Source organism: Triturus cristatus, chromosome 7 (assembly GCF_964204655.1).
Source record: "Triturus cristatus chromosome 7, aTriCri1.1, whole genome shotgun sequence".
Taxonomy (NCBI): domain Eukaryota; kingdom Metazoa; phylum Chordata; class Amphibia; order Caudata; family Salamandridae; genus Triturus; species Triturus cristatus.
Window position 1 is genome coordinate 17672564 of NC_140590.1, and position 26931 is coordinate 17699494.

The 26931-nt window shown below is 49.5% G+C and overlaps 1 protein-coding gene across 2 annotated transcripts in view; it reads right to left on the bottom strand.

Moving 5' to 3' along the window:
- The window catches only part of VARS1 (valyl-tRNA synthetase 1), a 246999-nt gene that overhangs the window by 31593 nt on the left and 188475 nt on the right, over nucleotides 1-26931 (bottom strand). For both annotated transcript variants that reach the window (XM_085615512.1, XM_085615511.1), the window contains exons 22-26: nucleotides 16704-16808; nucleotides 15833-15901; nucleotides 15134-15212; nucleotides 14619-14746; nucleotides 4504-4659 (exon numbers count right to left, since the gene is read on the bottom strand). In XM_085615512.1, the coding sequence (XP_085471638.1) occupies nucleotides 4504-4659; nucleotides 14619-14746; nucleotides 15134-15212; nucleotides 15833-15901; nucleotides 16704-16808 (537 nt within the window). The remainder of the gene's footprint in view (nucleotides 1-4503; nucleotides 4660-14618; nucleotides 14747-15133; nucleotides 15213-15832; nucleotides 15902-16703; nucleotides 16809-26931) is intronic.

Consider the following 26931-nt stretch of genomic DNA (forward strand, 5'->3'; position numbering starts at 1 on the left):
TTATTACCCTCCAGAAACTGCTCATGTCTTTAAGCTCGGCAGCCTCTCTTAGAGAAACCCATGCTTCATTTTGTAGGGCTGTTTTCCGTGACTTGGTCGCCTTTTTGTAGCTACTCCTGCAAGCGGCTATCTCACCTTTGTCCTTGGGGACCTTGGTTAATGCCAACTTCAGGTCCCTATGGGCCTTTGAGCAGTTCTTATCGAACCACCTGGGACAAAAGTCACCCTTAGGCTTGGGTTTACTTCTTAAGAGACTATCGATGTGCTGAGCAGTGCTTTCGAATGCTACAATTAAGTCCGTCCCCTCTATCTTGGGATCTAAACACCTCCAGATGTGATTCTCAGCATTGTTGAGGAGAGCTCTGTGGAGTTCATCGCCATCAATGTTGCTCCATTTGATTCTTCTCCCCTGGTCCCTGGCTCTGTATTCACCCACAGTAGATACTACAGCCACTTTGGTACCAAGTATGTCCACTAATGACAAAACCAGGGGGTTATGATCACTGAACACACTTGGCACTATCTCAAAATGGGCTACCCTACTTTCAAACACGGTGGATATAAAAAAAATAATCTATAATTGAATCCCTTCCTCTCCCCTTAAAGGAAGGGATCAATGAGTTAGGTGTCCCATTCCTGATCATATCCATCGTGTGGGTTAAAGCAAACTTGCCGAGAATTCTACTTAATGCCAGGCCCTCACTGGAGTGTTCCGGATGCCATCCACTAATGGTGGGACAGGCATCCCACATCCCATCTTCCCATTTCAGGTGTGGGCACTGATGGCAATTAAAATCCCCCATAAGAATTAATTGGGTGCCAGCATCCCTTGATTCATTTAAACTAGTCAGCCTCTCTTCCAGTTCAACCAAATTTAGCATAGATTGTCCTGCATTGTAAAAAATTATAAAAATGATCTTTATACCCTTGGTTATGAGTCTCACTCCCTGTAGGCAACTTGAATCCCATTCTAGATCTACCCACCTCCCATTTAGTGCCAATGCCACATACATAATTAGCCCTCCCATGGCACGGCCCATAGTTGATTTCCTGGCTGCAACAAAGAATTGCTTGTAACCTTCAATGAATGAGGCATTGTTACTTGTTTCCCATGTCTCCTGGAGGCAAATAACATGATATTTCCTAATAAAATCTAGCCAGTCCGAATTATGAATTTTAGATGCCAAACCGGCAGTATTCCAGGAGATCAACCTCAAATCGTTATGGTCTGAGTCTTGTCCTTTTGGTGCACCGGGCGAGTGCCTTGGGGTGGAGCCCCTCAATAAACAATTAGTATGAGGTCTCCTGGATCCAGCTTCTCTACCCAACATGCCTACATCACCAACTGCTACATCTGGGTCGGGGGTCCCCTGAGCCAAATGAGGTACCATTAAGGGAGGCGATTCTACATGGTTACTAAAGGTGTCTATGTCTGTCTCCTGCTCCCCGTTGCCTGGTATCGTCAGTCAGTCTTGCTCATCCAGGGGAGATAGGCTTGAAAGGGGGGCAAATCTGTTTGATTGAAAGCCGTGAGCCTCCTCCCTTCTTCCAACTACTGTCCCTGACCCCAGCCAACTAGTACCCTTAGGCGGAGCTCTACTTCTATAAAAGAAATGCAGAGGTAACATCCTAATACAGGACCCAGGGACTCTTTCCTCATATCGATTGTCCAACAAATCTCTGACTAGCTCTGGGTACCTGAAGTTAACTATCACACAGTCGCCCGCAAATTTTTTCGCGGTCTTTCCAATCCAAGCTACCCTCCTAGCCATAAGGATATGCCTGTGCTGCAAACTTCTATCCGGCGTGTTATTGAGTAACCAGTGTGAGGCTTTATTGATCAGAGCGTTGGTTGTTTCCTCTCTATCGTTGTTCAGACCCGGCACTCCTACTAAAACAATCGAATAGGGGCTAGAGGCAGGGGGCAAATCCAGAGTCTGGAGGCCTGGGGTGCTTTGAACACAAGCATTCGCAGTGTTTTTTTCCCTGATGGCTTGCTCGCTTGGTCCCCAACAGGCCTCATTTGATTCGGGAGGGAGTTGTGTGGAGCCCTGGGCCATGCTACCAAGGGTTCTGTTGCTTGTATTCCTGTGGTCCGGGGGTACTTGCCTATGGGCTCTAAGATCAGGGTCAAGATTGGTTACAGACTTAATCCCACTATCCTCCACTGTTGACTCCTTCTCCTTCCTTGGTGGAGTAACCCCATTGTGCTGCTCACTAACTAAGTTTACCAGCCTACTTATCTTTTCCACTAGATTTAAAACTACGTTCAGGACTGGGTCTAGGTGTTGGGCTAAAAGCTGTTCCATTTTTTCCCCAAATGCTGTGGTGATATCCTGCAGCTCCCCCGCCCTGTTTATATTTTGACAGCCTGGGCATGCTATATTCTCACTGTTTGTGTTCCCTCTTTTGCTAGACGTGGTTCGCCCTCCGCGGCCAGACTTGCTGGGAAGATTAGCAGCACACCTTCCACCATTCTCTAGTTGCCCTGCCGCAAGTTGGGATTTTTTAGAACGTGTGATAACTTCGCTAATGGGTGATTGTATAGGGTGTGAGTTAGGCATTAGTGTTTGTGCACTGGTTGCCCCCCTAGGTACTCCTCCCCCTATGATGTTATTGTCATTAGCCAAATCAATGTTAGTGCTAGCGGGCTGAGGACTGCCTATATTAGTGTGGTCGGTTGTTGATTGACCTAATGAGTCTGAGCCCCCCCGAGAGCAATTCTCTATCACTATCGGAGTATCAGAGGACTGAGGCTGGGGTGGATGTGCTTGCGTCGTTTGGGACATGCATGTACCTCCACCCGGTGTAGGGCAGAGGGCTATGTTGCCCAAAGAAGACCGTTTATTAGCAATTAAAGAGTCCAATGAAAGCCTTTTCTCAGTCAACAGAATCTCATGAGCTAGGAGTGACTCTGCGCGTATAATAAAAGCGTCCAGGGTTCCCCTCACCCCTCCCTTGTGTGCTGGTTTTTTGGTTTGACCATGATCTAACTGACTCTACACCACTTGTTTGTTCTTCAGCCTTGATGGGGAATAATGTAACTTGTATATCTTAGATGGTGCAATGTCCCGACAGTCCCTCTCCTGTGGCTCACCTATCACCTACCAATACCATAAACCGAACAATGGGGCCATACACGAACTAAGTACCTCAACAAGATGCGATGATATCAGGATACGGTGAATATGTCCAGATAGTCCTCCACACGGACAGCGTGTAACTCAAAAATAAGGGACGGGACGCTAAGGCTCCTGGGGGCTGTAGTCCCTCCCACGCTCTGCGGCCGCTATGTGGTGAGAATGCGGCGGCGGCAGGAGGGCAACAGCAACAACACCGGGACCAGGAGGACAACAGCAGCAGCACCGGGACCAGGTAGGCACAGGACAGCAAGTGTGGCAGCAAACCGCAAAGTTCTAAGAGCGCCCGCTCTGCCGGGGCTGAGTTCGATTTTAAACGCCTCCGTGCGTGAAACTGACGAAAGCGGTCTTCCGCCGCTAAGGCTCCTGGGGGCTGTAGTCCCTCCCACGCTCTGCGGCCGCTATGTGGTGAGAATGCGGCGGCGGCAGGAGGGCAACAGCAGCAACACCGGGACCAGGAGGACAACAGCAGCAGCACCGGGACCAGGTAGGCACAGGACAGCAAGTGTGGCAGCAAACCGCAAAGTTCTAAGAGCGCCCCAATTCACTTCACGGAGATACATAACATATTTGATACATGGCTTCCCTAGAAGAAACCAGCAGCTGTTCTAATCTCACCCTCTACCCAGACCGTACACCACCCAACCCCTAACACACCACTGAGATCAGAAAAGGGAAGGAACTATTGAGTACGAGCCTCCTATCCAGAATGACTCGAAAAGCCCTCACCATGCAGCAAAAAACTCCTCTCTCCAGTTACCTAGGTCTAACTTACCTTCCACTTTACCAGTAGCCAAGGGGTGAATTAAACCAGGCCTACATCTGAGCAACTCAAAACTCTGCAAGCCAATTCTAAAAGCACAAAGAACCAACCCTTTGAAAGTCTAGCAAGATAGAGTGGAATGACTGAAAGGTGAGGCGCGTGCACTGTAGGAACCCAATGATCTCCACACAAGTGTGATGCAATCATGCAATGGGCACCAGAGGACATTCGGATTGTGTGTGATATGGCTAATGTGGGATCATTTCTAGGTCTGCATGATCCGCAGGGAGCTCGCACTCATTCCCTATGTGGCAGGCCTCTATTACATTCAAATGACTAATACAAGCCGTCCAAGTTACAGGCATTTGTGATTTGTATGTATATTTATTAAACCACAGCTGTGATGCTCCTAAAAAAATAAGTCAAACAGCGCCACCATGAGGCAGGCAGTCATAATAGCCGGTGTTGACAAAGCGCCGGCGCCCAGCACCAGAAACCACCAGTTCAAATTAAGCACTGAGATCTCCACAACAGAAGTTCAACTCTCCACCCCTTCGGTTGTGTGAACGCTGGTGCAGTATAGGTTTAGTCTATACGTACCAGGTAGACGTCACAGAGCTCATACAGCCAGTAGTTGTAGATGGCAGTGGTGATCGTGGGGAAATCGTAGCGCTCGAAGCTGGCCTGACACAGCTCCACAGCATGGCATAAACGGCTCAACACCCATCGGTCTATCAGGCTCTCCAGCCCGCTGGGCTGCAATGTTGGAAGGAGACAGAAGAGATGATGAACGAGAGCAAGAGAAGGAGATGTTGAAACATCCAACGAACGCAGCAGATTGACATTCTATGCATAGCAGTTAAACACACCCAAACGCTCTCGTAGCAAGAGTTCTACTGGGGAGATGCAACCGATGCGCAAACACCAGGCTCTGAGAGTAAATGTGCGAGGCGTCCAGCATGAAGCATCGGACAAGTGATCTCAACAACCCAGATGTTGACTTTCACCCCAAGTAGCCTACAGTCTCCTCCCAGACATGGCTGGATGTTCCATGAACAAGAAGACATAATGTATATTTATGTACGTACAACAGAAAGACTGATCACGCACATCCAATGCTGGATACACTCCAGCTTTAAAAAGAGAAGGCGACTTGTAGCCTCCTGATTGAAAGAGAAACAAAGCAATACAAGTCCACTTCTTAAAACCTAAACAACTGAAAGGCCACTGAATGGAAAAAATAATGAACAGAAATACAGTTTGGTTGAAAATAATAGAACACAAATTACATTAACAGATAAAAAGAAAACATTTTTATAAAAATTGATAATAACGAGCTGTGGACCTCTTGATGAATCAAAGTTAGGGAAGACGTTTCATATCAAACCTGAAAAAAACTGAGGCAAGGTGATAAGGCAGAGGGAGGATTTGAATACAAAGGGTTAAGAAAAGGAACGATAGTAAAGAAGCGGACTGCCACACGCAAAATGAGGAGCATATGGAGGTGGTAAAAAGCACTTTTAACAAGCACTGGCTAAAGCAGGACTATTGACTTGGGCAATGCTTTTTGCCAATGTTGTTCTGCAGGATCGTGATACATGCGTAAAGACGTGGCAACTATTTGTTTTTTTTGTATGCAATAACTGTTCCAAGTTGCCGATGCCTGCCCTGGACAATCAAATAATGCTAATACCAAAAGAAAGAACCAAAGCCTGCTGAAGCACATTTTCTTTTTTTTAAGAAAGGAGTGAACCTGCAGCACATTGCAGCACTGTCAAGAACTCCAAAGCATGCAACATTAATGAAAGCAACAGTAGTACGGGGACATGGGTTGCGTAGTAGTGAACACTGGAGAGGGAATAGAGGAACCTTAGGGGTGAGGGCAGTGTGAAAAACAATCTGAAAATCCCGGATGGGGAGTGGTGGGGAAGCAACCGACAAGATGGGCTGGGAAGGAATATGGAAAGTGAAGAGGGACAGGGATTTGTGGTGAGGGGAAGCAGCACATGATGGGAAGAGAAGGGGGTACTAAGAATAGCAAAGGTGGGTTTCAAGGCTGGCATCTCCCTGGAAGAGCAATTCTAATGCAAAACAGAGGAACAACACCTGGTTAAAATGGATGGGAAGAGGGGGGGTGGGGGGGGGGGGGGGGGGAAGATCTAAGCAAACCTTGCAGAAAAAACAAACAGGAACTATATTAAATATTAATGGCATATACACTATTTGAAAATTAATGTTTTCGGAAATATTAGAAAGGAATATGCTACTTACCAGTATGCATCTGTTCTTGTCATGTAGAGCTGCAGATCTACACACTATGCATAGATCGCCATCTGGAGTTGGGCCCGGATGTTTGCAGTTGTTTTTCCTCTTGGAAAGTCTTTGGAAGTCACGAGGTCGGTGACTCCTCCTTCGGATCATAGTGCGCATGGGCATCGGCTCCATCCTCAGATTGTTTTTCGCCAGCAGGGAAATGATGGAGCTTTGTAAGAAACAGGAAGGATGCCTATGTATGGTGTACCTAAGTAAGATAATACTGGAACAGATAAAGGTAGCCGGGGGTAGATCTGCAGCTCTACATGCCAAGAACAGATGCATACTGGTAAGTAGCATATTTCATTCGAGGCATATGAGCTGCAGATTACACACAATGCATAGATTGTGTAGCAGTATCCCCTCCTAGCGGCGACCACCAGTATCTGCTGCAGTAGTTTGAAATAGTAGCTTGTTGTTTAGTTTGCACATCGACACAATAGTTTTTAGTGAATGTGTGCGGTGTAGACCATGTAGCTGCTCTGAAGATATCTTCTATGGGGTTCTTCCCTAAAAATGCCATTGAGGCCCCTATCTTTCGTGTAGAGTGGGCTTTAGGAGGGACAGATAATGTACGTTTTGCTTTGTGGTAACAAATCTGTATGCATTTGACAATCCACCTAGCTATCCCAGATTTTGACATGGGGTTGCCCTTGTGTGGTGGTGAGAAAGACACGAATAATTGTTTGGTCTTACAAAAGGGTTTTGTTCTTTCTATGTAGTATAGTAGTGCTCTTTTGACATCTAAGGTGTGAAGAGCTCTTTCTCCAACTGTTTGTGGCTGCGAGAAGAATACAGGCAGCTCCACAGACTGATTGAGGTGGAAGGGAGAAATGACTTTAGGGAGGAATTTAGGATTAGTGTGGAGAACAACCTTATTAAGATCCATCTGCAGAAAAGGTTCCTGAATGGTTAGTGCTTGGATTTCACTAACTCTTCGTAGAGAAGTAATGGCTACGAGGAAAGCAGTTTTCCATGTTAAGAATTGTAGCTCACATTTATGTAGAGGTTCAAATGGAGGCCCCATTAGTCTTGTGAGAACGATGTTTAGGTTCCACACTGGTGAGGGTGGCACTCTAGGAGGAATTATTCTCTTGAGTCCTTCCATAAAGGCCTTTATGGCAGGTACTCTGAAAAGTGAGAGATGCTGTCTATTTTGTAGATATGCTGCTATGGCAGCACGATGCAGTCTGATAGACGTGTAGGCTAAGTTGCATCTTTGGAGGTGTAGTAAGTAGCCTATGATGTGTTGGATACACGCATCTAGGGGATCAGTGTTGTTGTTATGGCAGTTTACTACGAATCTTTCCACTTGGCTGCATAGCATGCTCTAGTGGTAGGCCGTCTAGCTTCTTTGATGACGGTCATACAGTCAGGAGGAAGGTTAAGGTAACCGAATTCTAGAATTTCAGGAACCAGATCGCTAGGTTGAGCTGAGCTGGGTCTGGGTGCTGGATCTCTCCATGGTTCTGGGTTAAGAGGCGTGGAGAGAGGTGTAGTTTATGGTGTGGAACTACTGAGAGTTCCAGCAGTGTGGTGTACCATGGCTGTCTGGCCCAAGTTGGAGCAACTAGGATGAGCGTTAAGGAGTGTTGCTGTAGTTTGCGCACCACTAGTGGAATGAGTGGGAGAGGCGGAAAAGCATACGCAAATCTGCCTGACCAGTTCATCCATATCGCATTGCTTTTGGACGATGGGTGAGGATACCTGGTGACGAAGCTTGGGCATTTGGCGTTTTCTGGGGTGGCGGAGAGGTCTATCTGTGGTCGCCCCCACATCTGAAAAAACGGTTGAAGAACTTGTGGATTAAGTTCCCACTCGTGCATTTGTTGTGTTTGACGGCTCAACAGATCGGCCATTGTGATTTGGACTCCCGGGACATGTTGGGCAAGGAGAAACATTCTGAGGTATAGCCCACCTCCATATGCTCTGAGCGAGCTGGAGAGAGTGTGTCCCGCCTTGTTTTTGGATATAGTACATGGCTGTCATGTTGTCGGTGCGGACTAAGACAGTCTTGCCTGATATTTGTTTTTGAAATGCCTTTAAGGCTAGGACTATGGCCAGGTGGTTGATGTGGAGTAACTTCGGTTGTGGCGTCCACTTGCCCTGCATGGTGTGATGTAGTAGGTGAGCTCCCCAGCCGGAGAGCGATGCGTCCGCTGTCATGACTATTTGAGGAACTGGCTTGAGGAACGGTCACCCTTTGGAAAGGTTCTAGGTGTTCCACCACTGCAGAGAGCGATGGGTACGACCGGCTACCAACACTAGATCTGTTAGCTGACCTTGAGCCTGGTTCCATTGGCGTGCTAAGCACTCTTGGAGAGGACGCATCTGGAGTCTTGCATGAGGCACTATGAATATGCAAGAGGCCATCATCCCTCTGAGTTGCATGAACACTCGAGCTGGAAGAGAGTGTTGCGGTTGGAATCTGGTGAGAAGAGCTTGCATGCTCGCTATTCTGGCGGGACTGGGATAGGCTAGCGCCCTTGGGGTGTCTATTGTGGCACCGAGGTATTGTGTGTGGGACGGTTGCAGCTGGGACTTGGCGTGGTTTATTGTGAACCCCAGGTCGTGAAGTTGTTGAATAGTGGCGTAAGTGTGTTGTACACACTGATTGTATGAGCTGGCTTTTACGAGCTAGTCGTCTAGATATTGGAAGACATGGATGTGTTGTCTTAGGTGTGCTGCCACCACCGCTGGGCGGGGGTAAACACTCTTGGTGCTGTGGTGACTCCAAATGAGAGTACTTTGAATTGATAGTGCTGACCGTCCACTACGAATCTGAGATATTTTCTGTGAGCGCTGTGAATGGGAATGTGGAAATAGGCGTCCTTGAGGTCTAGAGTAGCAAGGAAGTCGCCCTGGGAAAGTAGAGGAAGGACCTGCTGAAGCGTGACCATGTGGAAGTGGTCTGAGTGTATGTAGAGGTTTAGGGGTCTGAGGTCTAAAATAGGCCTTAGAGATCCGTCCTTCTTTGGTATGAGAAAATAAAGGGAGTAAACTCATTTGTTTTGTTGGTGCAGGGGAACTGGTTCTATTGCATTTTGTAGGAGGGAGATTACCTCCTGCTTTAGCAGTAACAAATGTTCTTTTGACATTGGACGTTGTTTGGGTGGTATGGTTGGGGGGGTAGATGTTAGTTCGAGACAGTAGCCTGATTTAATTATTTGGTGGACCCACCTGTCTGAAGTGATGTTTGCACAGACAGGGAGGAATTGGTGGAGTCTTCCTCCGACTGGAGTGGAATGGTCTGGGGGAAGTGGAGGGAAGTCATGGGGTGGGGGTGGAGGCAGAGCGGGAGGAGTGGTTTTTGCCTCTGCCTTTGCTGTTGTTCCCCCTGTAACCACCCCTTTGGTAACCTCTGATAAAGGTGGATTGGGTGGGAGCCTTGTAAGAGGTGGAGGGACTATCTGAAGAGTAGCCCCTATGGGTGCTTCTGAAGGATGTGCGACGAAAGGACCGTATGGGAGCTTGCGATTGCAAGGCTCCCATAGATTTGGCGGTGTCTGTATCCTTTTTCATTTTCTCAAGGGATACGTCTACATTGGGGCTAAATAGGTGTTGCTCATCAAATGGCTGATTGAGTATAGAACTCTGGACTTCAGGTTTAAAACCTGAGATGCGTAACCAGGCATGCCTGCGCAGAAGGACACTGGTGTTTATTGCACTGGAGGCGGTATCTGCGACATCTAGGGCACACCTGATGGAGGTGGGAGTGATGGTGTTCCCCTCCTGGATGAGTTAACTAGCCCTGTTTTTATATTTGTCCGGAAGGTGCTGCATTATGGACTCAAGCTCATCATAATGTGCCCTGTCATACCTGGCTAGCAGCGCTTGTGTATTAGCAATGCGCCAAATGTTTGCTGCCTGTGACGCTGTGCCTTTGCCAGAGGCGTCTAGGAGTTTTGATTCCTTATCTGGTGGCGGTGCGTCACCTGATGTTTTGGAATTTGCCCTCTTTCTTGCATTAGACACTACTAAGGAGTCTAGTGGTGCGGGGCCTCTAATGTATACTGGGTCAGTAGGGGCAGCTTTATACTTCTTTACTATTCTCGGGTTAATGACTCGAGCTCTAACTGGGTCTTTAAAGATCTCTGATGCGTGCTTAATGACCCCTTTAAGCACGGGCAGAGTTGAGGTGGACCTTTGTGTAGTATCGAAGGTGTCCACAAGAAAATTCTCCTCTACTGGGTCTGTATGCAGGGCAACCCCGTGGAATTGGGTAGCTCTGTGAAGGAGCTGGTTGAATCAGATATTGTCCTCTGGAGGGGAAGGCCTGGAGGGATAAATATCATCTTGCTGGGTGTAAGGGACGTCTGGGACACTGTAATCATCCCAGGGGTCAGGGGAGCCAGTAGGGGTAGGGTCCCCAAGGGGTTGATCGTCCGCACCTCCCCCTGCATCATCTGAGGTGTTATCTTCATCATCTAGTGGGGTAGGTGATGGTGTGGGAGAGCGGTATGGTGGGGGAGGAGGAGGAGGAAGAGGAGAAGGGATCCTGAATGGAGACGTAGCAAAGTCTCTCTTTTTCGGTAGTGGTGCCGGCGTTTCCAGGGGTCTTTTCTTGATGCTAAGCATTAAGTGACCAGTTTTCAGAGCCTTCACAAGAGTCTTTTGAGTAGGATCTGGACGAAACAGTTCATCTGTGGGAGACCGATCCTTCGGAGTCAAGGGTTTCGGTGCCGTAAGTTTTTTCGGCGTCGACTCGGTAGCGGTTCTAGGCTTGGAACCGTGTAGTTTTGAAGTGTCTTTATCAGTTGGAACCGGTTGCTGTTTTTTTGGTTCCGAGGTCTTTGGCTTGGAAGAATCGGGGACTTTTGGTGGGCGTTGTTTAGTCGGCTCCGAGGGTGTTGTTGGTGCTGAGGAACTCTTGCTAGCCTTCGACGCCGAGTGCTTTGACGTCGAAGCAACGGTCGGCGTGGATGAGGACGAGGACGCCTTTTTCTTCGGTGCCGGAGTTTGTTTGTCGGTACCGAGGGTAGGCTGACTCAAGCCCGAGTCGCCTAAGAAATGCGTTACTTACCTGTAACTGTAGTTATCCAGTGGTGGTATCTTTCATAGATTCACATGCCTGAATCATTACCCGTCGTCGGGATGGAAATTTTCTTTGCCTCCACTTTGGAGTCGTCTGGCAGGGCCTCCAAGTATGGGGCAATGTCCGCCCACATCTGCCTGTTGTAACGCCCCAACAACGCTAAGGAATTAGACGCACGCACGGTCAATGCAGACATGGAAGAAAAGCGCTTCCCAATGTTGTCCAGGCGTCTGCCGTCCCTATCTGGAGGGGCTGAAAGCGGAGCAGAAGGGTATTTAGATCTCCGCTGAGCTGCCTGAGTGATGGCGGAATCAGGCTTGGGATGTCCGGTAAGCGGTGTCTGGAGCTCTGTACTTTTTATCCAAACGAGGCAGCACTGGGGGGGACCATAGAAGGATTTTGCATGATTTTAATTCCTTAATTCCAGATGTAGTCTATGATCGGCACAGATCTCACCGATCTTTTAAAAGGTTCCTTGAAGTCATACAAGAAACAGTCCTGTTGGTAAGAAGGCATAGGGATTTGGAAACGCTGTGCAGCCCTTTCCAAAACGTTGTGAAAACCCCCAATATCTTCAGGAGGCGAATCTGCTTGAGGAGGCACTGGAGACGCCGGAAAAGGGATAACGTAGTCATCCCACTCATCATGAGTTGATTGGGAATTATGAACCTTTCCCTCCTCATCATCCGGATAATATGCCTGGTCATCTGCGTCCTGCTCATCATAGTCTGTGTCCTCCTGGTAATTTACATGAAGTTCAGAGGGACTTGCTGCAACCCTGAACATGCTGGTCTCATCTGAATCCTCCTCCTCCTCGTCCAAAAGGTGAGACAGAGGTAACGGCTCGACCCTACTTGGCGATGTAAGGGAAGGCGTCGGCTTTCTTTTAGTAACCTTGAGGTGAACATAAGCACTGTCCACCGTTGATTTTGGTGTTGTCGACGAGGCAGTTGTCGGTGTAGTCGACGACGAGGAAACACCAATGGACACAACCGATGATGGCGTCGACAAAGGTAGTGTCGACAAAGTCCCCGTCGACGGAGTCGTCGTCGACAAAGTCAGCATCGTCGACGATGGGAGAGACGTCGACGGAACACCCCTCGTCGATGTACTCTTCTTCGACAAGCGTGGCGTGGACACTGTCTTGGACGTCGACAATGATTTTTTAAATCTTGATAGTCGACGTCAATGGAACAACAGCCGTCGACGATGATGACGTCGATGAGTGCAATGCTGACGACGCCAAGATTGTAGACTGTCGTCGACGAGGTTACTTCCACAGCTGTTGAAGGAGATTTCGTCATCGTCTAGGCCACCGTCGACGAGGTGGTCGTCGACGAGGCTGAAGCAGGCTTTTTAAAAGTGTGTACAATCCTCAGCAAAGGATCCTTGTGTGGCAAAGCCTCAGGTGGTGCCATTGAAGACTTTTTCTGCGTCTTCTTTTGAGGGGGCTGCGAAGAAGGACCTGGAGAAGCATCTCTGGACCTTCTCTGTGAGGTTCTTGAAGACTTTGTTGAACCCTCACTCTCCTCAGAGGACAAGGGGTATTCTTTGTCCTTAAGCCTCTGCAACCAAATTAACAGCCATCCTTCATGGTCTTTAAGAGTCTTAGATGAAAAGGTACGACATACCTTACAGTCTTTGGAGGAATGGTCCAGATAGAGACAGTAGAGGCAGTCAATATGCTGGTCGTCGACAAGCAGCCTCTTCTTATTGCAGGAAGCACAGGGCCTAAAAAGGCCTTTCTTAGGAGTGTCTGGCATGAAGACAGAGTAGACTTCACTCAGAAGAAGTAATTTTGAAGACAAATCCACTTGAATTCCAGAAGCAAGGAAAAACTGAGCAGAGCTCAGTGGAGACTCCCTTAGCACGACGTGCGGTAGGAAATCTGAGGGACTAGAGCTCCTTCCAGGAAGGTTCCAGAGGGTGGTGATACCTGATTGGTTGTTCTCTAGAGTTTGGTTCTCATTACAAAAGGACCTGGATATGTTACTAATGTGAGGCCTTTGGCCTGTCTCTTTATAGGTCTAGTGAGACATTACTTTTATTATATACCGGGGACTCCCATCCCGACGACGGGGAATGATTCAGGCATATGAATCTATGAAAGATACCCTAATACTGGATAAAGGCTTAATATGCTTCTTTACCGGGCCCGAAGGCGGGGCATGGGAAGCAGCGTATCGGTGTGCACCTGGGCCCGAAGGTGGAGGTGGTACCGAAGCCTTTTTTGACAGTGTCGAGGGGGGGGGGGGGTGTGAGTTGGGGTCGACATCTGTACTCACGGCCCTTTGAACTGGAGTGATGTCTTTGACATCGGAATCATCTGCTTCTCAGGCGCTGATGATGGTTTCTTCGACTCGACTCTGTTCCGGAACGTCAACGCCCTCTTGAAAGATGTCGTAGGGGATCGAAGATGACGAGCGTGCCATGGTCCCAGATCGTTTTCTTGGAGCGGAAGGAGGCGCAAGCTGGACAGTCTCAAGCCTCGTGCTCCGGTGAGAGGCAGAGGTTGCACACCTCATGCAGGTCGGTGTGGGGAAACTTGGACCCACATCGAGGACACTTTTTAAATGGCGTCCTTTCCATGAGCCGGAGATGCGGCCCAGGTAGGCCCGAAGGCCCTCATCGATGACCGGAATCGAAGACTTCGAAGTTGAAGGGCGGGCGCGATTGGAAACGCGATCGAAACAATACCGTCGAGAAGGGAAGGATTGAGTGTTGAAAGAGAAAAACGTTAACGGTTCCGAAATAGAACGCGAGAACACATCCGAGCCTGATGGCGGAAAAAAACAATCTGAGGATGGAGCCGATGAGCACTATCAGCCAAAGGAGGAGTCACATACCTCGTGACTGCCAAAGACTTTCCAAGACAAAAACAAGTGCAAAGATCCGGGCCCAACACCAGATGGCGATCTATGCACAGTGTGTAATCTGCAGCTCATATGCCTCGAACACATACTTCCTGTGAATTGGTTTATAAATGATCATTATTCATCCTGAAATGTTCTATTAAGCAGTTTAGACTAAATGGTTTCTCACGATTGATAACAGTACAAATCCCTTTTTCTAGAAATCACATACAACCTAGATACCATCTACCCTATCCTGCAGCTTCTGTCTCCTCAGAGTATAAAGGAATTCTCCCTCAACTTCTAAGACAAAGATTATTTCCTCACAAGTGCTCGCTCATACTGCAGAAGTTATTGCAGGAGAATTCCTTCAGTTGTTCATTTAGTACACCCCTTGCTCCACAGGTACCTTCAAACAACGATGACACAGAAGAAGGCAGCGATGGAGAAAGCAGTAGTTCAGACATGTGAGTGCTGTTTGAGTGCACCTGATATAGTATGTTTGTTCAGCTCACCTGTGAGGTTCTCTCCGGCTGAAAGTCCTCACCAAGCCCTCTGATGGCAAATTTGGTGGCATTCCAGAGCTTGTTGCAGAAGTGGCGATATCCAAGGATACGGTTCACATCCAAGTTGATGTCTCGTCCTATAAGACAAACCGGTACAATCACAGGTTTAGTCTGAGACCGTAGTCTTTTGAAGAAGTCACTAAGACACACCCCTGCTGCCGGAGGACTTAAGTGCATGATAGAGAGGTCTTGTACGCGCTTGAAGATGGTGCCATCAAAACAGCCAAAACATTTTTCCAATTAGAAGACACTGTTACAGCTGTACGGAGCAAAGTGAAGCAGCTTCATTTAGAACGAAGTGTTCTTCAGGGAAAAATAGTACCCAGCCAATCAATGTCTTGGAAGAAGATAGGTGGGTACGAAGAAGAGAATACTGTAAAAAAAAGAAAACCTGGTCCATGGAGCCTGAGAATCACCAGCGCAGCACTTAGAGCCCCGAAAAGCAGCGCAGGAGGCATTCTTACCTTGGCTGGTGTAGGCGCAGAGGGCAAATCGAAGGGCGTCTGTGCCACACTCAGGGATGCCATTGGGGTAATCGGATTTCTAAGAGAATGGTGAGAGAATGAGACAGAGGGTACCAGTGGACCCCTCGCTCCCAAGAAACAGAGGCAGCCCATATGATGTGTCCCCTCCTTAACACTTCTGTTCTACACCCCAGGATTCACAACCAGATTTAACTCGTCTATGGCCTTTGCCCCGATTAGACCCTTTAGTCAAGTTTAAATGTGCATGCTTTCATTGCTTCTTTTTCCATGCCTCTTTATTTGACCTCCACAACACTTTAAACTTATGTGCCAGTTCTGCACACCCCACATTGTCACCTGAATTAGCCATCAGTTCCTCATTTTGCCCCAGCTAGTTATTCTTTGGTTCTCGTGCCTCCTTTTTCATTCTCTTTTCTGACTCTGAAACAGTTTGCAACATTATAATCTTTTTCCTCCCTCAGGTCACTTCTCTACCAGGTTCCTTCTTGTCAGCTAAAACGCATTTATCTAGAACCCTTCTTTCACTCCAAGCCCCTCACTACCTGCAAGGATTCTTGAATATCTTAGCCCCTTCCTGTCTTCCTCACTGATTTATTCTCCTGAGAGGGAGGAGGACAACTGATGAAGGCAAAGTCATTTGAGTCGAATGTACTCAGCTTAGCAGACGTGCTCATGTACCTGACCCTCCTTTGCACGCTCCATCTCCGCAGGATCCAGGTTGCTCTCCACGAGCTGTGCGTGTAGACCCTGCAAAAGGGAGCAAGACAAGGCTATGACATCAGGAGATCACCATCGCTGAGGACCAGCCTCAAAAGAACATACAGGAGAGTGAGCTTTCATGACCTGCACATCACACAACTCTCCACTGACCTTCACACTGGGCCATTCATCCCAAGAAGCCCTCGACAGACTCTCTCAGTCTCTCTCTCTGTCTCTCTCTCTCTCTGTCACTCTCTCTCTCTCAGTCACTCTCTCTCTCACTCAGTCTCTCCTTCTCTCTCGCTCTCTTTCAGCTCAAGAAGCCCTCCATTCAACTTCCCAGCAGACCATTTATCTCAATACACTCTCCACTGGCATTCCTCCTAAGCAGCACTTCACTGACTGACTGCCTCTCTTCTCGGTGCAATCAAACACACTATCCTCCTTGTTACGAAGAGTCCCTTCTGCATCATTTACAGCTTTAAAAGCACATGTGCACTCTTTTAAAAAATAAAGCTAAAGTAGCCTGACGTGGTCAGGAGTTGAAGGTGATGATTGTAGCCAGGAACGGATTGCACTTTTGTGATGTGGGCACACCATCGCCCCTCCGTACATCATTGAAGTCTTTATTTGCGAAGAGACTTTACTTATTCATTCTTTCCTCTGTGCCCTACATGCCACTGGGCTTATGCTACAGCTGCCCTACTTCAGATGAATGAAACTTTCTTCCTCTGAACTTTTTTTCCTGGTATCCCTCCAAGTGGCATACCTTTTCACCCAAAACTACTTGCATAAAGACCATTTCCCTTGCTTACAGCCCTCTTCACCAGGAACACAGCCGATTCCGCACCTCAAGAGTGATTCCGCTGATCACATCCAATGGGTCGATGACGTTGCCCAGAGATTTGCTCATCTTACGACCATGGGCATCACGCACCACTGCATGCAAATACACCTGGAAAGGAGAAGTGGACACAAAAAAAAAAAGGATGATGCACATTAGAATTGGGCCTCAGAAAGCAAGCAAGCGTGGTACCACACCCACACACACAAAGAAACGACCCATTCCTTCTTCAAAGGACAAAATAGGTCTTGAGCTCCCTAGTTCTTTGTACCACCACTCCGGAACCGCCAGTGGTACTCAAAGAAAATGGGACTCATCTAATTTTTACTATGTAATGAACTAAATGTAGCCACAGTTAGAACCTATCCAGCTTCCTATGACACAGAACGATTGCTATACCGGTACCAGAGATTGCCCTCAGTGTGGTCTCTTATGACCAGGAAAAGTATTCAGTCTGCTCAAACCGATCCATGCTGGTGTGCTACATAGACATCGGTCTCAGTACGACTTCCAGTATTTTAAGCATCTCAGAGCTGTACAGCAATGGCGCAATGCAAAAGGATAGGACACCTCTGCGGAATGTGATGAGGTCCCACAGTCCACCATATCTCACATATTGAATATGCTACTTACCAGTATGCATCTGTTCTTGGCATGTAGGGCTGCTGACATTCATATCTGTGCATAGATCGCCGCCTAGTGTTGGGTCCGGATGTTTGCACGTTGTTGTCCTGGAAGAGTCTTCGAAGTATCCTTGGATAGGTGACTCCTCCCCTGGACTACAGTGCGCATGGGCATCCTCTCCATCCTCAGATTGTTTTTCGCCATTGTGGCAGTGATGGAGTAGATACAGAAAGTGATGACCATGCTTGCAGTAATTCTGAGAGCTGCAGCTGCGACAGGCGCCGGGGAGGAGGGAGGGCGATATGAATGTCAGCAGCCCTACATGCCAAGAACAGATGCATACTGGTAAGTAGCATATTCAGTTCGAGGCATGTGGGCTGCTGAATTCATATCTGTGCATAGAATACATAGCAGTGCCCTCTATTAGCGGCGGCTACCCGTGCCAGCTGCAGCGGTCTGAAAAAGTGTCTTGAGAACAGCCTGTCCTACAGCTGCCTGCTGTTTTGACTGCACATCTACACAATAGTGTTTTGTAAATGTGTGTGTAGTGGACCATGTGGCTGCTCTGCATATATCATGCAGGGGAATATTTCCTAGGAAGGCCATGGAAGCCCCCAACTTACGTGTTGAGTGGGCTCGTGGTGTAATAGTTAATGTGCGTTTTGCCTTTTGATAACAGATTTGAATACACTTAACTATCCATCTGGCTATCCCTGCTTTGGAGATGGCGTTACCTTTGTGGTGTGGGGCAAAGGCAACGAACAGTTGTTTTGTCTTCCTGAATGGTTTAGTCCTGTCGATGTAGTACATGAGGGCCCTCCGTACATCTAGTGTATGTAGTGCCCTTTCTGCAACAGTTTGTGGGTTTTGGAAGAAAACGGGCAGTTCAATAGTCTGATTCATGTGGAACTGCGATATTACCTTGGGCATGAATTTGGGGTTGGTACGTAGTACGACCCTGTTGGCGTGAACCTGAATAAATGGCTCTTGAACGGTTAGTGCCTGGAGTTCACTAACTCTTCTTAGGGAAGTGATCGCTACTAGGAAGGCCACTTTCCAGGTAAGGAATTGCATCTCGCATGAGTGTAGAGGTTCAAAGGGTGGACCCATCAGGCGTGTGAGGACCAAGTTGAGGTTCCACATTGGAGCCGGTGGGTGACTAGGTGGAATGACTCGTTTGAGCCCTTCCAAGAATGCTTTGATGGCAGGCACTCTGAATAGAGAGAGGTGCTGCCTGGTTTGCAGGTAGGCTGATATTGCGGTCAAATGGACACGTATAGAGGTGTACGCCAGATTGCATCGGTATAGGTGTAAGAGGTAACAGATGATGTTGTGGATGGATGCGTCCAGCGGGTTGATGTCATTATTACCGCAATAAATGACGAACCTTTTCCATTTGGCTGCATAGCAAGCCCTGGTAGTGGGTCTCCTGGCCTCCTTGATGATGTCCATACAGTCAGGTGGCAGGTTGAGATAGCCAAACTCTAGGACTTCAGGAGCCAGATCGCCAGGTTCAGCTGTTGCGGATCTGGGTGCTGAACCTCTCCATGGTTCTGCGTTAAATGCGCGGGTTTGATCCGCAGCCTTTGATGCGGCACCACGGAAAGTTCGAGGAAGGTGGTGTACCACGGCTGGCGTGCCCACGTGGGAGCAACTAGGACGAGTGTCAGGGAGTGTTGTCGTAGTTTGCGAGCCACCAGCGGTATCAGCGGCGCTGGGGGAAAAGCGTACGCAAATCTGCCGGACCAGTTCATCCATATCGCATTGCCCTGCGACTGCGGATGTGGGAATCTGGCGGCGAAGCTTTGGCATTTTGCGTTTTCGCTTGTCGCGAATAGGTCTATCTCTGGATGACCCCACTGCTGGAAGTACGGTTGGAGTACTGATGGGTGTAACTCCCACTCGTGCATCTGGTGGCTGTGTCTGCTGAGCAGATCCGCCATCTGGTTGTCCTTGCCGGGGAGGTGTTCCGCCATGAGGAACATGTTCCTCTGAATGGCCCACTTTCACATGCTCTGAGCCAGATGAGACAACTGTGGAGAGTGTGTTCCTCCCTGCTTCTGTATGTAGTACATGGCAGTCATGTTGTCCGTCCGGATCAACACGACTTTGTTGCACAGATGTACTTTGAATGCCTTCATGGCCAGGAAGATTGCCATCAGTTCCAGAAGGTTGATGTGCATCTTCTTTTGTTGTGTCGTCCATAGTCCCTGCACTGTGTAGTGGAGTACATGAGCTCCCCATCCCTGGAGAGACGCGTCCGCTGTCAGTACTATTTGCGGAACAGGCTCTTGGAACGGTCGGCCCTTGCAAAGGTTTTGTGGATTCCACCAATGCAGAGAGTTGTATGCCCGACCGCTCACCAACACTAGGTCTTTCAACTGTCCTTGAGCCTGATTCCACTGACGTGCTAGGCACTCCTGAAGTGGGCGCATATGTAACCTCGCGTGCGGGACTATCAAGATGCAGGAGGCCATCATGCCTATCAACTGCATAAACACTCGCGCTGGAAGCGAGTGATAGGGTTTGAACTTGGAGATCAGCAGTTGTATGCTGTTGATCCTCACTAAATTTGGCTGAGCTGTGGCCGCCAGAGTGTCTATAGTCGCACCTAGGTACTGTTGTACGTGTGCGGGCTGGAGATGGGACTTTGGGTAATTTAGTGAGAATCCCAGACTGTGAAGAAGGTGAATGGTGCGGGACATGTGGCTTGCACATTGCTGGGCTGACTTCGCTTGAACGAGCCAGTCGTCTAGGTAGGGGTAGACTTGTATACGCTGCCTCTGTAAATGTGCCGCCACCGTAGCTAGGCACTTCGTGAAAACCCTGGGCGCTGTTGTCACGCCGAAGGGAAGGACTTTGAACTGATAGTGCTGCCCCTGAACAGTGAACCTGAGGTATTTTTTGTGTGAGGGGTGGATGGGTATGTGAAAGTACGCATCCTTGAGGTCCAGTGAGGCTAGGAAGTCTCCCTGCTTGAGAAGCGGAAGGACTTGCTGTAGGGTGAGCATGTGAAAGTGCTCCGAAAGAATGTACTGGTTCAGGGGTCTCAGGTCTAATATCGGCCTGAGCGACCCGTCCTTCTTTGGAATTAAAAAGTAGAGGGAGTACACCCCTGTACCCTGCTCGTGGGTGGGGACGACCTCTATAGCGCCTTTTAGAAGCATACTTTGCACCTCTTGCTGTAAAAGCGTTAAGTGCTCTGAGGACATAGGACGGTTTCTTGGTGGTATTGTGGGTGGAGTGGAGGTTAACTCCAGACAGTAACCGTATTTTATAATATCTTTGACCCACCTGTCCGTGGTGATGGAGTTCCACGTGGACAGGAACCTTTGTAGTCTTCCCCCGACAGGTGTTATGTGGTCGGGAGGAAGGGAGAGGGCGTCACTGCTTGTTCTTGGGGGAGGACCTGGTGTTGCCGTAGCCACGTCCTCTGCCCTTTGTACTGGAGCCACGATATCCACCTCGGGAGTTTTTATCGTAGGTGGTCTGTGTATTGCCTTTGTTATACGTTTGTTGTGACCCCTGTCCTCTACCTGCCCCCTTGTTTCCGGGGCGACGAAAGGAGCCGCTCCGAAAGGACTGAGTTTGGAGGGCGCCCATGGACTTTGCAGTGTCCGTGTCCTTTTTTATCTTTTCGAGGGTGGTGTCAACCTCTGGGCCGAATAAATAGTCGGGGTTGACGGGCTGGTTCAGTATGTTATTTTGTACCTCAGGCTTGAATCCTGAGATTCGTAGCCAGGCATGTCGTCGCAGCATGACGCTTGTGTTTATGGCCCTGGCAGCAGTGTCTGCAGCATCTAGTGCACATTTGATGGAAGCATTTGTGAGTAGCTGCCCCTCTCTGACAAGAATTTCTGCACCTTCTTTGAACTGGTCAGGGAGATGTTGGAGTAGTTGCTCCAATGTGTCATAATGCGCTCTATCGTAGCGAGCGAGGAGCGCTTGAGTGTTGGCTATGCGCCATATGTTGGCAGCCTGGGCGGCAACTCGCTTGCCGGAGGTCTCTAGCACCTTGGACTCTTTGTCCGGGGGAGGAGCGTCACCTGTCGTTTGCGAGTGTGCCCTCTTGCGAGAATTCGCTACGACGATGGAGTCGAGTGGTAATTGTCCTTTGATGTAAGTAGGATCCCCAGGTGCTGATCTGTATTTTTTATCAATCCTGGGGTTTATCACTCGTGCCCTGGTGGGTTCCTTGAAAATGTCCTTAGCTGGTTTGAGGACCCCCTTAAGCATTGGCAGAGTTTTTACATGTCTTTCTGAGGATGCAAAAGTGTCCATTAGAAAGTCATCCTCGATGGTATCTGAGTGAAGCTGTACCCCATGGTTATTCGCAGCACGTTCAATAAGAGCGTTGAACGCCGCAGTATCCTCCGTTGGAGATGTTTTTGCCCCATAGAGTTGTGGGTCCTGTGTATCGAGAGGTGCACTGGGGTCTGCAGGGTCGCCCCAAGTTTGATCAGGGTCCTGCTGGTCATCAGGGTCTGTGTCTACATGGTAGGGTGCTTGGTCATCCATGTAGTCCTCCAATGCATCCGTGTCGGAGCGCGTGGGGGAGAACCGGGGTGGATCCTGGTAGGAGGAATGGAACGGTTCATAAAGGAGAGGTTCCGATTCCACCGGCAGCTTCCTTTTTAGTGGGATCCTGAAAGGGTCCAATGGCGGTTCCGAAGTTATCCTTCGGTCGTGGAGAATCATCCTGCCAGTGTCGGCGTCGATGACCCGTGACGGAGACGTCTCGTCCGGTGGAACCGGAGTCTGGGTAATCCGTGTCCTGAGTTGGAACATCTTCGGGATTGTTGACGGAGGCAAGCCGAAGGTAATGTTGGCTGGCCCCGTAGAGGTTGCTGGAGCTCCGATCGGGCCGGAACCCGACGGCCGCCTTGGTTTTGTTGCTTGCGTCACAGCAGGTCGCACTTGGGGCGTCTTTGAGGCTTTGGCACCGGGCAGGTTCGTAGAGCCGGGCGCGGATTTTTTTCGGTGCCGGCGGGTCCTCGAGTCGAGGTGTGGCGATCACCGTCGACGGCCTCGATAGGTGAGGCATCTGCGTCGTCGAGGGAGCGACGCGAGGCGAAGCGGGCGGCATTGCCCTCGGTGTTGTTGGCGTCGGTAGCCGAGTAGGTTTCTCGGTGCCGATGGCCTTTTTCCGCTTGTCGACTCCGATGTCGCCCGATTCCAGTTCGGCACCGAAGTCCCTCTTGGTGCGGTCGGTGCCGACGTGTTGCGCTGGCGTCGAAGGCGTGGAAGGCCTCGATCCCAGTAGCGCTACTTTCAGTTTCGGTTTCGTATGAACCGGAGCAGCTTTCGGTTTCGGTTTTGTGGTAGGGAAACCAGCTGGCTTATGCAGCAATGGCTGCTGCTGAACGTCCGAGGCCGGGCCCGAGGGCGGGGCCGAAGAACTACGGGATGGGTCTCGGGTAAGGCCCGAAGGCGATCCCTCGACCGGAGCCAAAGGCTGTGGCGCTGGTGTTTCTTCGGTTTGAACAGGTAGGCCTTGTTCATCATTGGAGCTACTCTCTTCGGCCCCTAAGGCCTCCTCGTCGTCTCCTACCTCGGTGTCGTCTTCACCTCTGTGGAAGAGTGACTCATCGCCCTCGTCCGATCCGGGGTCGTGTTCGGAAACGGGACTGGAGGGTATGACTTCTAAGTCTTCGACGTCGGCCTCGTCGAAGATGTCTGTTGGGGCCGGTGCCGCGTGCCGCGCCTCGAGTCTCGCCGCTCTTCGGTTCCTTAGAGTCTTCTTGGAACGGAACCGGGCACAGGCCATGCATGTCGATTCGTCGTGGTCCGGCGAAAGGCATTTGTTGCACACCGGATGGACGTCGATGTGTGGGTACTTCGCATTGCATACCGGACACCTTTTGAATGGCGTCCTGGATTCCATCGTCGAAGTAGTCGATGGACAGGTAAATGCGAAAGAAGTCGGTGCTGAAAGTTAGTAAACTAACAAAATGCTATCGAAACCCGATCGATAAACAGTACCGACGCGAACTAAAGGCCTTTTGGCCTCGACCAAATTTTTTCCTAACTTGAGCTAAGATAGCACATCCGAACCCAATGGCGGAAAAAAACAATCTGAGGATGGAGAGGATGCCCATGCGCACTGTAGTCCAGGGGAGGAGTCACCTATCCAAGGATACTTCGAAGACTCTTCCAGGACAACAACGTGCAAACATCCGGACCCAACACTAGGCGGCGATCTATGCACAGATATGAATTCAGCAGCCCACATGCCTCGAATATATATATACATTGGCCTATTGGCTGAATTAGGTCCCTCGAAGGTTTGGAGGCCACTTGGTGTCAGGGGATGCAGGGGCCGGCTTTGAGCCCCTGCTGTACAGGGAAAAATAGAACCGAAGGCTATAGTGGTTCAAAGCAGTTTTTCAGTTTTTTTAGGTAGTTTCGCTCCAACGTAAAACTCGAGCATCACAGTTCTACCAATCAATCATGTCTACAGCCTCTGGTTATCACCTTACTCTACAGTGGTGTGCACAACTTCTTTAAACAAAAGTTGAACACCTGAAAGGCTGAAAGGAGTAGCTTCTATCAAAGTCTTGGGGCATGTGGCCCAAGTCGGATTTAGCAGTCACACTGAGCATGTGCCCAAAACCTTATGGGAAAACAAACCCTAGCAACGTGCATTTTAAACTTAGATTTGCTTCAGCACAAGATCCGGGGGAGCAGACACTCAGGTTGTGTACTATTTCCAGGCAATGCGCTCTGCACCAACACAAAGCACATCATGCAGGGGATTGAGCAAAAAGTCTGCCTTCTCTGTGTGAGGAGAGCTGTTCTGGCGCTGCCTTTAGGTCATGTCTTTGTTCAGGAAGTCTGCCTTCTCTGTGTGAGGAGAGCTGCCATGGCACCGTCTTTAGGTCATGTCTTTGTTCAGGAAGTCTGCCTTCTCTGTGTCAGGAGAGCTGCCTTGGTGCTGCCTTTAGGTCACGTCTGTTCAGGAAGTCTGTCTTCTCTGTGTGAGGAGAGCTGTCCTGGCGCTGCCTTTAGGTTATGTCTTTGTTCAGGAAGTCTGCCTTCTCTGTGTGAGGAGAGCTGTCCTGGCGCTGCCTTTAGGTCATGTCTTTGTTCAGGAAGTCTGCCTTCTCTGTGTGAGGAGAGCTTCATTGGCTCTGCCTTTAGGTCATGTCTTTGTTCAGGAAGTCTGCCTTCTCTGTGTGGGGAGAGCTGTTCTGGCGCTGCCTTTAGGTCATGTCTTTGTTCAGGAAGTCTGCCTTCTCTGTGTGAGGAGAGATGCCATGGCGCTGCCTTTAGGTCCTGTCTTTGTTCAGGAAGTCTACCTTCTCTGTGTGGGGAGAGCTGTTCTGGCGCTGCCTTTAGGTCACGTCTGTTCAGGAAGTCTGCCTTCTCTGTGTGAGGAGAGCTGCCATGGCGCTGCCTTTAGGTCATTTCTTTGTTCAGGAAGTCTGCCTTCTCTGTGTGAGGAGAGCTGTTCTGGCGCTGCCTTTAGGTCATGACTTTGTTCAGGAAGTCTGCCTTCTCTGTGTGAGGAGAGCTGCCATGGCTCTGCCTTTAGGCCATGTCTTTGTTCAGGAAGTCTACCTTCTCTGTGTGAGGAGAGCTGTTCTGGCGCTGCCTTTAGGTCACGTCTGTTCAAGAAGTCTGCCTTCTCTGTGTGAGGAGAGCTGCCATGGCGCTGCCTTTAGGTCATTTCTTTGTTCAGGAAGTCTGCCTTCTCTGTGTGAGGAGAGCTGCCATGGCGCTGCCTTTAGGTCATGTCTTTGTTCAGGAAGTCTGCCTTCTCTGTGTGAGGAGAGCTGCCATGGCGCTGCCTTTAGGTCATGTCTTTGTTCAGGAAGTCTGCCTTCTCTGTGTGAGGAGAGCTGCCATGGCGCTGCCTTTAGGTCCTGTCTTTGTTCAGGAAGTCTGCCTTCTCTGTGTGGGGAGAGCTGTTCTGGCGCTGCCTTTAGGCCATGTCTTTGTTCAGGAAGTCTGCCTTCTCTGTGTGAGGAGAGCTGTCCTGGCGCTGCCTTTAGGTTATGTCTTTGTTCAGGAAGTCTGCCTTCTCTGTGTGAGGAGAGCTGTCCTGGCGCTGCCTTTAGGTCATGTCTTTGTTCAGAAAGTCTGCCTTCTCTGTGTGAGGAGAGCTGCCATGGCGCTGCCTTTAGGTCATGTCTTTGTTCAGGAAGTCTGCCTTCTCTGTGTGAGGAGAGCTGCCATGGCGCTGCCTTTAGGTCCTGTCTTTGTTCAGGAAGTCTACCTTCTCTGTGTGGGGAGAGCTGTTCTGGCGCTGCCTTTAGGTCACGTCTGTTCAGGAAGTCTGCCTTCTCTGTGTGAGGAGTGCTGCCATGGCGCTGCCTTTAGGTCATTTCTTTGTTCAGGAAGTCTGCCTTCTCTGTGTGAGGAGAGCTGCCATGGCGCTGCCTTTAGGTCATGTCTTTGTTCAGGAAGTCTGCCTTCTCTGTGTGAGGAGAGCTGCCATGGCGCTGCCTTTAGGTCATGTCTTTGTTCAGGAAGTCTGACTTCTCTGTGTGAGGAGAGCTTCATTGGCTCTGCCTTTAGGTCATGTCTTTGTTCAGGAAGTCTGCCTTCTCTGTGTCAGGAGAGCTGCCTTGGTGCTGCCTTTAGGTCACGTCTGTTCAGGAAGTCTGTCTTCTCTGTGTGAGGAGAGCTGTCCTGGTGCTGCCTTTAGGTTATGTCTTTGTTCAGGAAGTCTGCCTTCTCTGTGTGAGGAGAGCTGTTCTGGCGCTGCCTTTAGGTCATGTCTTTGTTCAGGAAGTCTGCCTTCTCTGTGTGAGGAGAGCTGTCCTGGCGCTGCCTTTAGGTTATGTCTTTGTTCAGGAAGTCTGCCTTCTCTGTGTGAGGAGAGCTGTTCTGGCGCTGCCTTTAGGTCATGTCTTTGTTCAGGAAGTCTGCCTTCTCTGTGTGAGGAGAGCTGCCATGGCGCTGCCTTTAGGTCATGTCTTTGTTCAGGAAGTCTGCCTTCTCTGTGTGAGGAGAGCTGTCCTGGTGCTGCCTTTAGGTCATGTCTTTGTTCAGGAAGTCTGCCTTCTCTGTGTGAGGAGAGCTGTCCTGGTGCTGCCTTAAGGTCATGTCTTTGTTCAGGAAGTCTGCCATCTCTGTGTGAGGAGAGCTGTCCTGGCGCTGCCTTTAGGTCATGTCTTTGTTCAGGAAGTCTGCCTTCTCTGTGTGGGGAGAGCTGTTCTGGCGCTGCCTTTAGGTCATGTCTTTGTTCAGGAAGTCTGCCTTCTCTGTGTGAGGAGAGTTGCCATGGCGCTGCCTTTAGGCCATGTCTTTGTTCAGGAAGGAATATGCTACTTACCAGTATGCATCTGTTCTTGGCATGTAGAGCTGCAGAGTTGTACACTTAGCATAGATCGCCATCTGGTGTTGGGCCCGGATGTTTGCAGTTTGTTTTTCTTCTTGGACAGTCTTTGGAAGTCACGAGTTTGGTGACTCCTCCTTCGGTCCGTACTGCGCATGGGCTTCGGCTCCATCCTCAGATTGTTTTTCGCCAACAGGGAAATGATGGAGCGTAGTAATAACAGTGAGAAACCCATGTGTTGTATCTAAATAAGATGTACTGGAACGGATACAGGTAGCCGGGGAGGCGGGTGGGCGTGTACAACTCTGCAGCTCTACATGCCAAGAA